Below are 13,163 nucleotides of genomic sequence, written 5' to 3' on the forward strand. Positions count from 1 at the left end.
TTGCTTCAGCGTCCCAAGTAGCTGGGAGTACAGGCATGTGCCACCAGGTCTGGCTAATTTTTTATTTTTTGTCAAGACCGGGTCTCACCATGTTGCCCAAGCTGGTCTCAAACACCAGGTCTCAAGTGATCCACCCGCCTTGGCCTCCCAAAGTGCTAAGATTATAGGCATAGGCCGCCATGCTTACATTGGTTTTATTTTGTTGTGTGTGGTGGGGTTTTTTTTGGGTGTTTCGTTTTGTTTTTGAGATAGGTTCTTGCTCTCTCACCCAGGCACCAACATGGCTCACTGCAGTCTCGATCTCTCCTGTGCTCAAGCCATCTTCCCACCTTAGCCTCCAGAGGCGTTCTCTACCACACCTGGCTAATTTTTTGTTTTTTGTAGAGACAGTTTCTCCCTATGTTGCCCAGGTTGATCTCAAACTCATGGGTTTAAGCAGCACACATTGTGTTTTAATTTTCGTTTTCCTAGTGCAGGCTGGGAGCTCTGAAACATGAGGTAAGCCTCATTCTTGTTTATAATTCTGAGTGCACAGGACACTCTGTAGGTCATTGATTCAACACCTGTTGAACTGAGTTTGGAAATCATTCACACAGAGTCCCACAGCTGAGGTAAATGAGAAGGATCTCCAGTTTCGAGCTCTTGGTGGCCTCTACCAGTCAGGAACTACATCCTTTGCTAAAAATATGATCTCTGTTCTTATTAGCTGTGCACTTACAAGTCTCACAGAAACATATTTCACAATGTCCCTATCTGCTGGGTTCATTACTTTGCTTCTTGATGGTTGCTTATTTATTAAATTGATAATAAACACAGTGATGGTTTATTAAAAATTTAAAAAGAGCAAGCCCAACAGTGCTTTGCTGCCTTATTGTTTACATACAGACAGAGGCAGCTGCCCCTGAGTCAGACCTTCTGGTCTCCATAAGGGGTAAGAGGAAAAGCAATCAATTAGAAGTCACAGCTGGGTTCCCAAGCAGGCTTTGCTGTTTACTAGCTGTGTGAACTTGAAATAATCATTTAACCCATCCAAATCTCATTGGTCTCATCTGCAAAATGCAGGTAATACCTGCCCTCCCTTCTTTTTTTAAAAAAAATAGATTTGAGTATCAAATTGAATTTTGCATGTGAAATCCTTGAATAGTTCTAGTCAAATACAAGGTAGTGTTCTCACAAGAAGTCTACTAGAGAGGGTTTTGAGGCTCTTTCTAAAAAGATGCTACTAATAGCCAAACAGAAATGCCTCAACTCAACGTTTAATACTGTGACATATATTGACAGCAAAATTTACTTATTTGCTTTTATGGTCTGTGCCTCGAATAATCCCTGGCAAAAAGCAGGTGCCTGACAAATGTTTGTTCAATGAATGAAAGAATGAAGGACTCCGGGAAGGTAGGCATAAACAGCAGGTTTCTGGCTTCAAACAGTGTGAAATTAGGGCAAAGTACCTGGGTAAATGGTACATGAGGATTGCCATGGGCTTCTAGCACAGGAGGCCTGAGGGAGAGGAGGGGTTGGGCAGAGCTGGCTGGGGCCCGTCAGAGATGAAACTTTTACTTCTTGTTTTCTTCCAATTGGCACAATCTCACTTGCAGCCTTTTTTGCTTTTCTTTTTTTTTTTTTTTTTTTAAGATGGAGTCTTGCTCTGTCGCCCAGGCTGGAGTGGTGCAGTGGCACAATCTCGGCTCACTGCAACCTGCGCCTCTTGGGTTCAAGTGATTCTCCTGCCTCAGCCTTCTGAGTAGCTGAGACTACAGGCATGCGCCACCACCTTGGCTAATTTGAGAGGGGTTTCTCCCTGTTGGCCAGGCTGGTCTCAAACTCCTGACCTAAAGTGATCCGCCTGCCTCAGCCTCCCAAAGTGCTGGGATTACAGGCGTGAGCCACAGTGCCCAGCCTTACTTCCTTACTTGTAGCTTTTGATTCCACTATGGAGACAGGAAAAAGTGCAGGGGAAAGAGACTGAATCATCATTTTCAATGAAAATATTTTTAGTCAGCCAAACACTATAAATTAGCAATATTTAACAACAATTAAATAAGGAGCAAATTTAGTAAGTAGTACAAGCCTTAACACACTTATCTATACTGCTTCCTTCCATGCTTCTCCTAGCCAGTCAAGAACTGCTGGCCGCTCATGCTATCGCTCTTCCTTCTCTGTGCTCAGCCGCTGCCTTTGCAGAGAATCATTTTTCTGTCCAACTGACTGTCAATGTCTTAAACTTCTTTCAAAGGTTAGATCAATGAATTAATTACTGGATCATCAAGTATTTATTGTGTTCATTGAGTAGCTACCATGTGTAAGGATGAAGAAAGCTCATAGTCTAATTCTATTTTTTGTTTTTAGTTTGTTTTTGTCATTATTTTTATTTTTTTGTCTCTTAATTTCTTTCTTGTTAGCATTTGCTGCCTACCATGTAGTCTAATTCTAGTAGGAGGAAGAAATACATATAAAGACATAATTTTCATGCTATATAAGTTCTTTTTTATAACAGCTTTATTGACGTATTATTCACACACCATAAAATTCATCCTTGTACAGTGTATACCTCGGTGGTTTTTAGTGTATCAGAGTTGTAAACTCAACATCACTATCTAATTTTAGAACACGTCATCACCCCCAAAAGAAACCCTGGATTCATTAGCAGAAATTCCCCATTCTTCCTTTCCTTCCAGCCCTTGGCAACCATTCATCTATTTTCTGTGTCTGTGGATTTGCCTATTCTGGACATTTCATATAAATGGAATTATATGACATGTGGCCTTTGTGACTCATTTCTTTCACTAAGCATAAATTTTTCAAGGTTAATCCAGAATTGTAGCATGTATCAGTACTTCTTTACTCTTTTATAGATGACTAATATTCTTTTGTAGGGATATACTACATTTTGTTTAGCCTTTTATCAGTTGATGGACGTTTGGATTGTTTCCACTTTCTGGCTTTTTTTTTTTTTTTGAGACAAGGTCCCACTCTGTCACCCAGGCTGGAGTGCAGTGCTGCCATCTTGGCTCACTGCAACCTTCACTTCCTGTGCTCAAGCGATCCTCTCCTTTTTGGCTGTTATGAATAATACTGCCATGAATACTTATGTACAAGGTTTTCCATGGACATATGGCTTCACATTTGTTGGGTATATACCTAGGACTGGAATTGCTGAGTCATATTGTAATTCTTTGTTTAACATTTTGAGGAACTGTCAGGCTGTTTCCCAAAGTGGCTGGACCATTTTACAATCCCTCCAACAACGAATGAGGGTTCTGATTTGATTTCCCCATATATTGGCAATACTTGTGTCTGCCTTTTTTTTTTTTTTTTTTTTTTTTTTGAGATGGAGTCCTGCTCTGTCGCCAGGCTGGAGTGCAGTGGTGCCATCTGCCATCTCAGTTCACTGCAACCACTGACTCCCTGGTTCAAGCGATTCTCCTGCCTCAGCCTCCTGAGTAGCCGGGATTACAGGCACACACCACCACACCCAGCTAATTTTTGTAGAGATGGGGTTTCACCATGTTGCCCAGGCTGGTCCCAAACTCCTGGATTCAAGCAATCCACCCACCTCAGTCTCCCAAAGTGCTGGGATTATAGGCATGAGCCACTGCAACTGGCATATATTTCTTTAAGAAATGTCCATTCAAATATTTTGCCCATTTTGTTGTTGTTGTCGTTGTTGAGACGGCGTCTCGCTCTGTCGCCAGGCTGGAGTGCAGTGGTGCAATCTTGGCTCACTGCAACCTCTGCCTCCCCAGGTCAAGCAATTCTCCTGCCTCAGACTCCTGAGTAGCTGGGATTACAGGTGCATGCCACCATGACAAGCTACTTTTTGTATTTTTTTTTTTTTTAACAATTGGTAATCAATTTATTAAAATAACCGACTTAAGCATCTGCAGTGGTGACTTCCACCTCAACTCCTGGCTCAATACTGATGGAAGTAATCTGCTTAACAATCTCTGAAGGACTGTGCAAGTCAATGAGTCGCTTGTGGATTCTCATCTGAAAACGATCCCACGTTTTAGAACCTTCACCACAAGGTGTTTTTCTTGTAGTGATTCTCAAAGTCTTCGTAGGCATTCGAACTGGTCCTTTCACTTTCAGATTCTTTTCCTTTGCTCCTCTGATCAAGTCAGCACACACCTTCTCCAGCGATTTTACGTTGCGGCTTGTTAGTGTGATTCGAATTCGGTGAATTGCCACCTCCGGCTCCACGGGTGTTTTTCCGGTATCCTTAAAAGCCATGGCTGCTGCGCGGCTTCCTGACCGACTTGTTCCTCGGCAAGAGCGAACAGCGGTGAGTCAGGAGCAGGAGCGTGCGGACTAACGATCCACAACAGCTACGACCGCGTCTTCCTCAAAAAGCTACTTTTTGTATTTTTTAATAGAGACAGGGTTTCACCATGTTGGTCAGCATGGTCTCTATCTCTTGACTTCGTGATCCACCCGCCTTGGCCTCCCAAAGTGCAGGGATTACAGGCGTGAGCCACCGCGCCTGGCCTTTGCCCATTTTTTGATTGGGTGATTTGTCTTTTGTTTTTCTTTTTTCTTTTCTTTTTCCCCAAGATCTACAGCAAGTAGAACTTTCGTCTTTCAATTATAAAAATTGTTCGTATATTCTGGATGCTAGACCCTTATCGGATATATGATTTACAAATATTTTCTCCCATTCTGTGGGATGTCTTTCCATTTTCTTGATCACGTTCTTTGATGTACTAAAGCTTTTAATTTTGATGAAGTTCAATTCATCCTTTTTTTTTTTCCTTTGTTGCTTGTTCTTCTGGGTTACATTTATGAAACCATTACCTAATACAAAATCATGAAGATGTACTTCATTTTTCCCATTTTATAGATTTAACTCTTACATTTTGGTCCATCATTTTATTTATTTATTTTTGTTTCTTTTACTATGCATTGTCCTTACCCTGGTAAAGCACATTTTATTTATTTTTAATTTTTATCAATAGCCTGGTTTGTAATGGACGTTTATATTTAATTCACTTTTTTCTGTGTGGTATGAGGCAGAAGTTCAACTTCTTTATTTTTTGAGACAGAGTCTGGCTCTGTTGCCCAGGCTAGAGTGCAGTGGCGCAGTCTCAGCTCACTGCAGTCTCTGCCTCCCAGGCTCAGGCAATCCTCCCACCTCAGCCTCCTGAGTAGCTGGGACCACAGTTGCAGGGCACCAGGCCCTGTGAATTTTTGTATTTTTTATGGAGATGTCTCACTATGTTGCCCAGGCTGGTCTTGCACTCCTTGAGCTCAAGAGATCCTCCAGCCTCAACCTCCCAAAGTGTTGGGATTACAGGTATGTGCCAACTCACCCCGTGTCTTTGAATTTTTTTTAAAGAATGTCTCGGCTGGCGCAGTGACTCACGCTTTGGGAGGTGGAGGCAGGCAGATCACTTGAGGTCAGGAGTTCGAGATCAGCCTGGCCAACAAGGCGAAACCCTGTTTCTACTAAAAATACAAAAATTAGCCGGGCATGGCAATTAGTCCATGTCTGTAATTCCACCTACTCAGGAGGCTAAGGCACAAGAATTGCTTGAAACCAGGAGGCAGAGGTTGCAGTGAGCTGAGATCGTGCCACTGCACTCCAACTGGCTGATGGAGTGAGACTCTTATCTCAAAAAGAAAAAAAAAGAAAAGTCTTGTCCAAATGTCACTCTCTACCTCCTGCCTCTCTTCTCCAGACTCTTCTGAATTCTCATGTTCCAGTCTCCAAAATCATAGTACTTCAGGGTGTCAAGAAGAGGTGACAGCATCAGAATGACCATCCAAGTCCCATTTCCATCACCTAAGCTGCAAGGAACAAGATCTGTCAACCAAGAATATCCTTTCCTTGCCAAAACCATAAGATAACTAATTTTAAGCAAAACCAGCTACACTGACATCTCCACATCCACGTAGAAAACAGCATATTCAGCCGGACACAATGTCTCAAGTTTGTAATCCCAGCACTTTGGGAGGCTGAGGCGGGCAAATCACCTGAGGTTGGGAGTTCGAGACTAGCCTGACCAACATGGAGAAACCCAATCTCTACTAAAAATACAAAATTAGCCAGGTGAGGTGGCTCACACCTGTAATCCTAGTTACTCAGGAGGCTGAGGCAGGAGAATCACTTGAACCCAGGAGGCGGAGGTTGCAGTGAGCCAAGATTGTGCCATTGCACTCCAGCCTGGGCAACAAGAGCAATAATCTGTCTCAAAAAAAAGGAGAACAGCATGTTCCAGAGGGAGCACACTGTCTGGGTAGCCATGGACGCAACAGGGAAAGAGCACTGAGTTGGGAGCCAGGCCATATATATATATATATATATGTAAAAGTAAAGTTTGATGACATATTTAATATGTATTCTAACATGCTATGTATAGTTACTGTAGATTGTCACTTAATATGTTTCAAGTGTTCATAGTTCATGGCTATCTTATAAACAATCGGGATAACATGCAGGTTATGGAATTTAAGATGTTATATTATTAAAATATTAGACACTGTACTTTCACTTTTGTGGCTTATTAATCATGTGCATATGTTGTAGTCAGGTTTTCACAGGGAAGGGTTTTACTTTGTCAAAGTATGTCTTATTTTTAAGTAAGAGTTTCTTTTCTTTTTTGAGATGGAGTCTCGTGCTGTCGCCCAGGCTGGAGTGTAGTGGCACTATCTCCACTCACTGCAAACTCCGCCTTCTGGGTTCAAGCAATTCTCTGCCTCAGCCTCCCAAGTAGCTGGGATTACAGGTGCCCACCACCANCTCCCAGGTTCAAGATTCTCCTGCCTCAGCCTCCAGGGGTAGGTGAGACTACAGGTGTGTGCCTACCTGGCTAATTTTTGTATTTTTAGTAGAGAGGGGGGTTTCACCATCTTGGCCAAGCTGGTCTTGAACTCCTGACTTCATGATCTACCCTCCTTGGCCTCTCAAAGTGCTGGGATTACAGGTGTGAGCCACTGCACCCAGCCTACAAGTAATATTGTCTAAAGTATATCAGGGGTTCATATTCAGCATGGCATGTTGGCTAAAAAGCACAGTCTTTGGAGTCAGACTCCCTAGCTAGGAATCCCAGTTGTGTTAGCATCTATGCCATTTTTTTCTTTTCTTTTGCATTGGGGCCTCACCCTGTTGCCCAGGCTGGAGTGCAGTGGTGCAATCATGGCTTAATGAAGTCTCAAGTTCCTGAGCTCAAGCGATCCTCCTATCTCAACCTCCTGAATAGCTGGGACTACAGGCATGCCTCACCATGCCTTGCTAAGTGTTTTTATTTTTGGTAAAGACTGAGTCTCACTACATTGACCAGGCTGACCAAGTTATTATTTTTTTATTTTCATTTTTTTGAGATGAAGTCTTGCTCCTGTCACACAGGCAGGAGTGCAGTGGCACGATCTCTGCTCACTGCAACCTCCACCTCCCGGGTTCAAGCAATTCTCCTTCCTTAGCCTCCCGACTGGATGGGACTACAAGCGTGTGCCACCACACTGAGCTAATTTTTGTATTTTTCGTAGAGATGGGGTTTCTTTACATTGGCCAGGCTGGTCTCAAACTCCTGACCTCAGGTGATCCACCCGCCTCAGCCTCCCAAAGTGCTAGGATAGGCATGAGCCACCGTGACCAGCCTGACCAAGTTATTTTTAACCTCTGATTTTCTCCATTGTACATGGGGCAAAAAACAGTTCCTCTGCTTCATTTGGTTGTGAGAATTAAATGAGATAAGGGTTTAGAATGGTGCTTGGTACACAGTGCTCAACAAATAAAAGCAATCTTACTTTTTTTATATGTAAGAATCTCCTCCTTTCTGCTGATTCCCAACAACTCCATGGGCCCACTCCTCAGAGAAAATCAGTACAATGGCTTTTTATATTGCCCTCTAGAATGTTGACCTGACTCAAAATATTCTTTGCAGAAATGAATTCTGGTTAAAATCAGATACTTTCTCAACTAGCTAAAGTAAGGATACACATTTGGACAAGAAGGGGATGTGCTATTACTGGGAGCAGTTCTGTGATTTCAGAAGTGTTTACTCTTTCCTCTGAGGTCAGCAGAGTTGATGGAAACCCCAGGCAAATCCCTTTTCCACTAAGTTCTAAGCAGGAGCAAGTTCTAATGCTTGTATACATAAAGAGAAGAATTTAATCATAGGCATGAAACAGGCAATGTGAAACTTGACTGTTAATTGGAGTCCAGAAATTTAAGAAAAGAAAGTCATTGCCTACTTGAAAGAAATAATGCAGAGTAGCATTCATTGTAAGTAATATAGTCTATCTAAGGTGGTAAGCACTGAGGGCTTCTCTGTGGGAAGCTCCACAGATGGATTGAGATTTGAGCTAAAGAATATATATATATTTGAAATGGAGCCTCGCTCTGTCACCCAGGCTCATTGCAACCTCCATCTCCCAGGTTCAAGCAGTTCTCTGCCTCAGCCTCCCAGCTAATTTTTGTATTTTTAATAGAGACAGGGTTTTACCATTTTGGCCAGGCTGGTTTTGAACTCTTGACCTCGTGATCCATCCATCTCGGCCTCCCAAAGTGCTGGGATTACAGATGTGATCCATCTCACCCAGCCAAGGGTGTATATTTTACTCCATAACTCCATTTGAAAAGGAGATAACAAGGTTAAAGAGGCTTTTAAATTTTAAAAAAAGATTTGCTTTTTTTTTTTTAAACGAAGTCTCACTCTGTTGCCCAGGCTGGAGTGCAGTGGCACAATCTCAGCTCACTGCAACCTTTGCCTCCCAGGTTCAAGCGATTCTCCTGCCTCAGCCTGCTGCATAGTTGGGATTACGGGCACCTGCCACCACACCCAACTAGTTTTTGTATTTTTAGTAGAGACAGTGTTTCATCATGTTGGCCAGGCTGCTCTCGAACTCCTGATCTTAACTGATCCACCTGCCTTAGCCTCCCAAAGTGCTGGGATTACAGGTGTTAGCCACCGCACCCAGCTAAAAAAAAAAAAAGATTTTTAACAGTAGTAAGTGCATTATTTACAAATGAGGAGGTAAATACAAGAATAACAACTGAAAGTGAGTAATAACTGTCTCTGGGACGCAAGAATCAGTTTGGGGAGAGGAGAGGTAGCGAACTGCAATTTTCATTATAAACTGTGTAGAACTATATAGACTTATATTTTGATTTTTATAATTTGAAAAACAGAAATGAACTCTAGGAAAACCAATGTGTTGGTAATTTTCAGAGGAAGTTAATGTAGGGCTGATAAAACCCTAACATGATATTTTTTCTTTTTTTTTTTGAGACAGTGTCTCACTCTATTGCCCAGGCTGGATTACAGTGGCATGATCACAGCTGACTGCAGCCTCCACCTCCTAGGTTCAAGTGATCTCCTCAATTCACCCTCCCTAGTAGCTGGGTATAGGTATGTGCTGCCACACCTGGCTTTTTTTTTTTTTTTTTTTAAAGACAGTCTTGCTCTGTCACCCAGGCTGGAGTGCAGTGGCAAGATCTCTGCTCACTGCAACCTCTGCCTCCTGGTTCAAGCGACTCTCCTGCCTCAGACTCTCGAGTAGCTGGGACTACAGGCGCCTGCCACCACACCTGACTAATTTTTTTGTATCTTTCATAGAAACAGGGTTTCACCATGTTAGCCAGGATGGTCTCGATCTCCTGACCTTGTGATCCACCTGCCTCAGCCTCCCAAAGTGCTGGGATTACAGGCGCGAGCCACCGCGCCTGGCCAATTTTTGTATTTTTTGTCGAGACGAGGATTCTCCATATTCTGCAGGCTGGTCTCCAACTCCTGAGCGCAAGCAATTCACCCACCTCAGTCTTCCAAAGTGCTGGGATTACAGGTATGAGCCACCGTGCCCGGCCTCAAATTAATCTTGTGTGTGTTAAAAATAGCATTTCTTTTATGAAATGGACAGTAAATGGTAATTTTTTCAAAAAGTCTCTCTTTGTAAAATTAAAAATTAAAATCTAAGAACCACTGTATACTTGGGAAAGGTTAGTGCATACTATGTAGGACAGTTGTAGCAGCTTGGGTAAAAGATTCCACGGTTCTGGGAAATGTATATCACTGGGGACAATTTTCTGGGGCTTGGTGACCAACGGGACACAGGGAGAATTCAAGAGCGACTCCCAAGTTTTCACCTCCTCCAGCGTCTTCCATTCCTGGGCCTTTTCCCTCGTTTTCTGCCACGTGCCCTCCCGCCACTGATCTTTGCACACCCTGCTGCCGAGAAGGCTCTTTGCCTCTTCCCTACCTGCTCCTACCTCTCTGGTTATTTCACCCCTACTTGTGGATTGTAAGTCAAGTGTTACTTCTCAGTGAACCCTTTCTTGCCTCTCTTTTTTTTTTTTTTTTTTTTTGAGACGGAGTTTCGCTCTTGTTACCCAGGCTGGAGTGCAATGGCCCAACCTCAGCTCACCGCAACCTCCGCCTACTGGGTTCAGGCAATTCTCCTGCCTCAGCCTCCTGAGTAGCTGGGATTACAGGCACGCGCCACCATGCCCAGCTAATTTTTGTGTTTTTAGTAGAGACGGGGTTTCACCATGTTGACCAGGATGGTCTCGATCTCTTGACCTCGTGATCCACCCGCCTCGGCCTCCCAAAGTGCTGGGATTACAGGCTTGAGCCACCGCACCCGGCCCCTTTCTTGCCTCTCTAATGGAGTTTACATCCCTCTGTTGTGTAATTGCAGAGCATGGTGAATCTTTAGAACACTCACCACTATTTGTAAAGACACCTTTGTTTTTGTGACGAGTTGTCTCCCTACCCAATAACGGCAAGGACCATTTTGTACTTCCAATGCCAAAAACCTTGCCTAGCACATAGTATGGTGCTGATCGGTATTTGTTAAATAAACGACTAAACCCACAAGGTCTGACAGTTTGTACAGACTTAATGTCACTTGCAAGTCTATAAGTAAGAATGCACTGATATGCATTCATGTCATGCCATTCATGTCATTCATGTTATAACGGGATACAGGCTTATCGTAACAATTATCTTCACTGTTTCCAAACAGCAGTTTCTGCCAAGTATACTATCTCACTTTAACAACATTTCACACTTTTTTTTTTTTTTTTGAGATGGAGTCTTGCTTGTTGCCCAGGCTGGAATGCAGTGGTGCAATCCCAGCTCACTGAAACTCTGCCTCCCAGGTTCAAGATTCTCCTGCCTCAGCCTCCAGGGGTAGGTGAGACTACAGGTGTGTGCCTACCTGGCTAATTTTTGTATTTTTAGTAGAGACGGGGTTTCACCATGTTGGCCAGGCTGGTCTTAAACTCCTGACCTCAGGTGATCTGCCCTCCTTGGCTTCCCAAAGTGCTGGGATTACAGGCGTGAGCCACCGCACCCAGCCATTTCAGATACTTCTAACAGATATAAAACAGAGTAACAACTATTTCCTGGTCTTTGGGTTACATTTTGACAGAATAGTCAAATTGGCCCTTTTTCAGCCAAATGGGTAGGTGAGTAGGCAGACTACAGGGATACACAGGGCCTTAGGGAATAAGAGAAACGATACTTCCTTTCCTTCTTTACACATCCACCCCTGTCAACCCCACCTTGACTTAAAAGATAAGGCGTGCAGCTGTGCTTTCCTCTCTCTGGGTTTTGGAAGAGGCAGGGACATACTCCTGGGTAAGGGGCTGGGAGGGGTGGGGATAACTGATACCTTGATGGCAAAAGCCCAGGAGTAAGGAGGGAGGAATTCTTTTGGTGGCATCTCTTTTACCTGGATGCCCAGTTAAATGGGATCAGCTCTGTGATCCCCAAAGATCAGGTGGATCTTATAAGTATGCTGTGCAGATGAATGGCACATTTCCCTATCTGCATTTTTCTGTGTATTTCCCTCTGACACAGCAGTCAGTAAAGTTCCACTCAAATGCCTCAATGGCGTCTTTTGTCTACGCTAAGGCTAGAGAATCATCAGCCTTTGTGATTGTCTCAAAAGACCATTCCTCATTTGGAGATTCCTCTGCAGTAGTAAACTTCCTGGTTCTTAGGTTTGTTTTCCTTAGGGAAGCTTTTCTACACAAAATCTCTCCCCTTAAAACCTGTGAAGTGCACATCATCAACATCTCCATCTTTACAGGTAGAAACAGTCCTTGTGAGGTTAAGGTACATGCCCAAGGCTGCCAGGTAGCAAATGGCAGGGCCAGCTATTAAACCCATACTTTTTCTCTTGGTCTGTAATAATCGCTATAATAAAGGTTCAGGCCAGTAATTTGTTTATATGTGTAATGCACAGAGTAATGGAAAATCATAATTTATCTTGACCATCACTTCTCCTTACCTCTCCACTTCAGAGGCTGGACTTGTCCAGGCAGTATAAAATGTGATCTCTTTTATAAAGGCATCTAGTATGAATAACTAAGAAATATCAGTGGCTTTTGGTTTCTATTTTGATTTGCTTTTTAAAAATTAAAATATATTCATATTCCATAATCTTCACCCTTTCAAAGTATACAATTCAGTGGTTTTTAGTACATTTAGATTTGTGCAAGCATTACCACTATATAATTTGAGAACATTTTCTCATACTTTGATTCACTGTAGATTTTTTTTTTTTTTTTTTTGAGATGGAGTATCGCTCTGTTGCCCAGACTAGAGTGCAGTGGCCTGATCTCGGCTCACTGCAACCTCTGCCTCCCAGGTTCAAGCGATTATCATTCCTCAGCCACCCTAGTAGCTAGAATTACAGGCGCCTGCAACCACCCCCAGCTAATTTTTGTATTTTTAGTAGAGACGGGGTTTCACCACATTGGCCAGCCTGGTCTTGAACTCCTGACCTCAAATAATCTGCCAGCCTTAGCCTCCCAAAGTGCTGGGATTATAGGTGTGAGCCAACACACCCAGCCTGCAAGATTTTCTTATGAGAACAACTAAGTATGTGCAGCTAAGAACACTAAGAAAGATCTAGAGATCTCAAATGAACCTGGAGTCAGTGTGTCATGCTGCTATGTAGTCTTACAAGGGGAACTGTATTGCAAGTGATAAGATTATGACATACATAATGGAACTTTACATGGTCATATGGCCAGGAAGATAAACACACGAGTAATAGAAGGCTCTGTTCTGAAAGCATGAGTCTTACAATTCCATTACAGCTTGGTACAATACTTAAGAAAGAAAAGTACTAAACTATTAAATAAATTCCATTAAGAACTGCTAAAGAAATTTACGCTGGGCGCGGTGGCTCAATCCTGTAATCCCAGCACTTTGGGA

The 13,163-nt window shown here is 43.0% G+C and overlaps 1 protein-coding gene across 1 annotated transcript; it reads right to left on the reverse strand.

The window, feature by feature from the left end:
* Positions 1-3,822: 3,822 nt before the first annotated feature.
* On the reverse strand, positions 3,823-4,361 carry LOC108310918 (40S ribosomal protein S20-like). The gene has a single exon (XM_037741875.1). It carries the CDS (start codon positions 4,228-4,230, stop codon positions 3,871-3,873), a length of 360 nt encoding a protein of 119 aa, XP_037597803.1. The 5' UTR covers positions 4,231-4,361; the 3' UTR covers positions 3,823-3,870.
* Between the last annotated feature and the right edge of the window lie 8,802 nt (positions 4,362-13,163).

This window comes from Cebus imitator, unplaced genomic scaffold (assembly GCF_001604975.1).
Source record: "Cebus imitator isolate Cc_AM_T3 unplaced genomic scaffold, Cebus_imitator-1.0 Scaffold109, whole genome shotgun sequence".
NCBI classification, from domain to species: domain Eukaryota; kingdom Metazoa; phylum Chordata; class Mammalia; order Primates; family Cebidae; genus Cebus; species Cebus imitator.

What these genes read in the sequence shown, in the direction of transcription:
- LOC108310918 (XM_037741875.1), bottom strand. Translation starts at nt 4,230, where the DNA reads ATGGCTTTTAAGGATACCGGAAAAACACCCGTGGAGCCGGAGGTGGCA.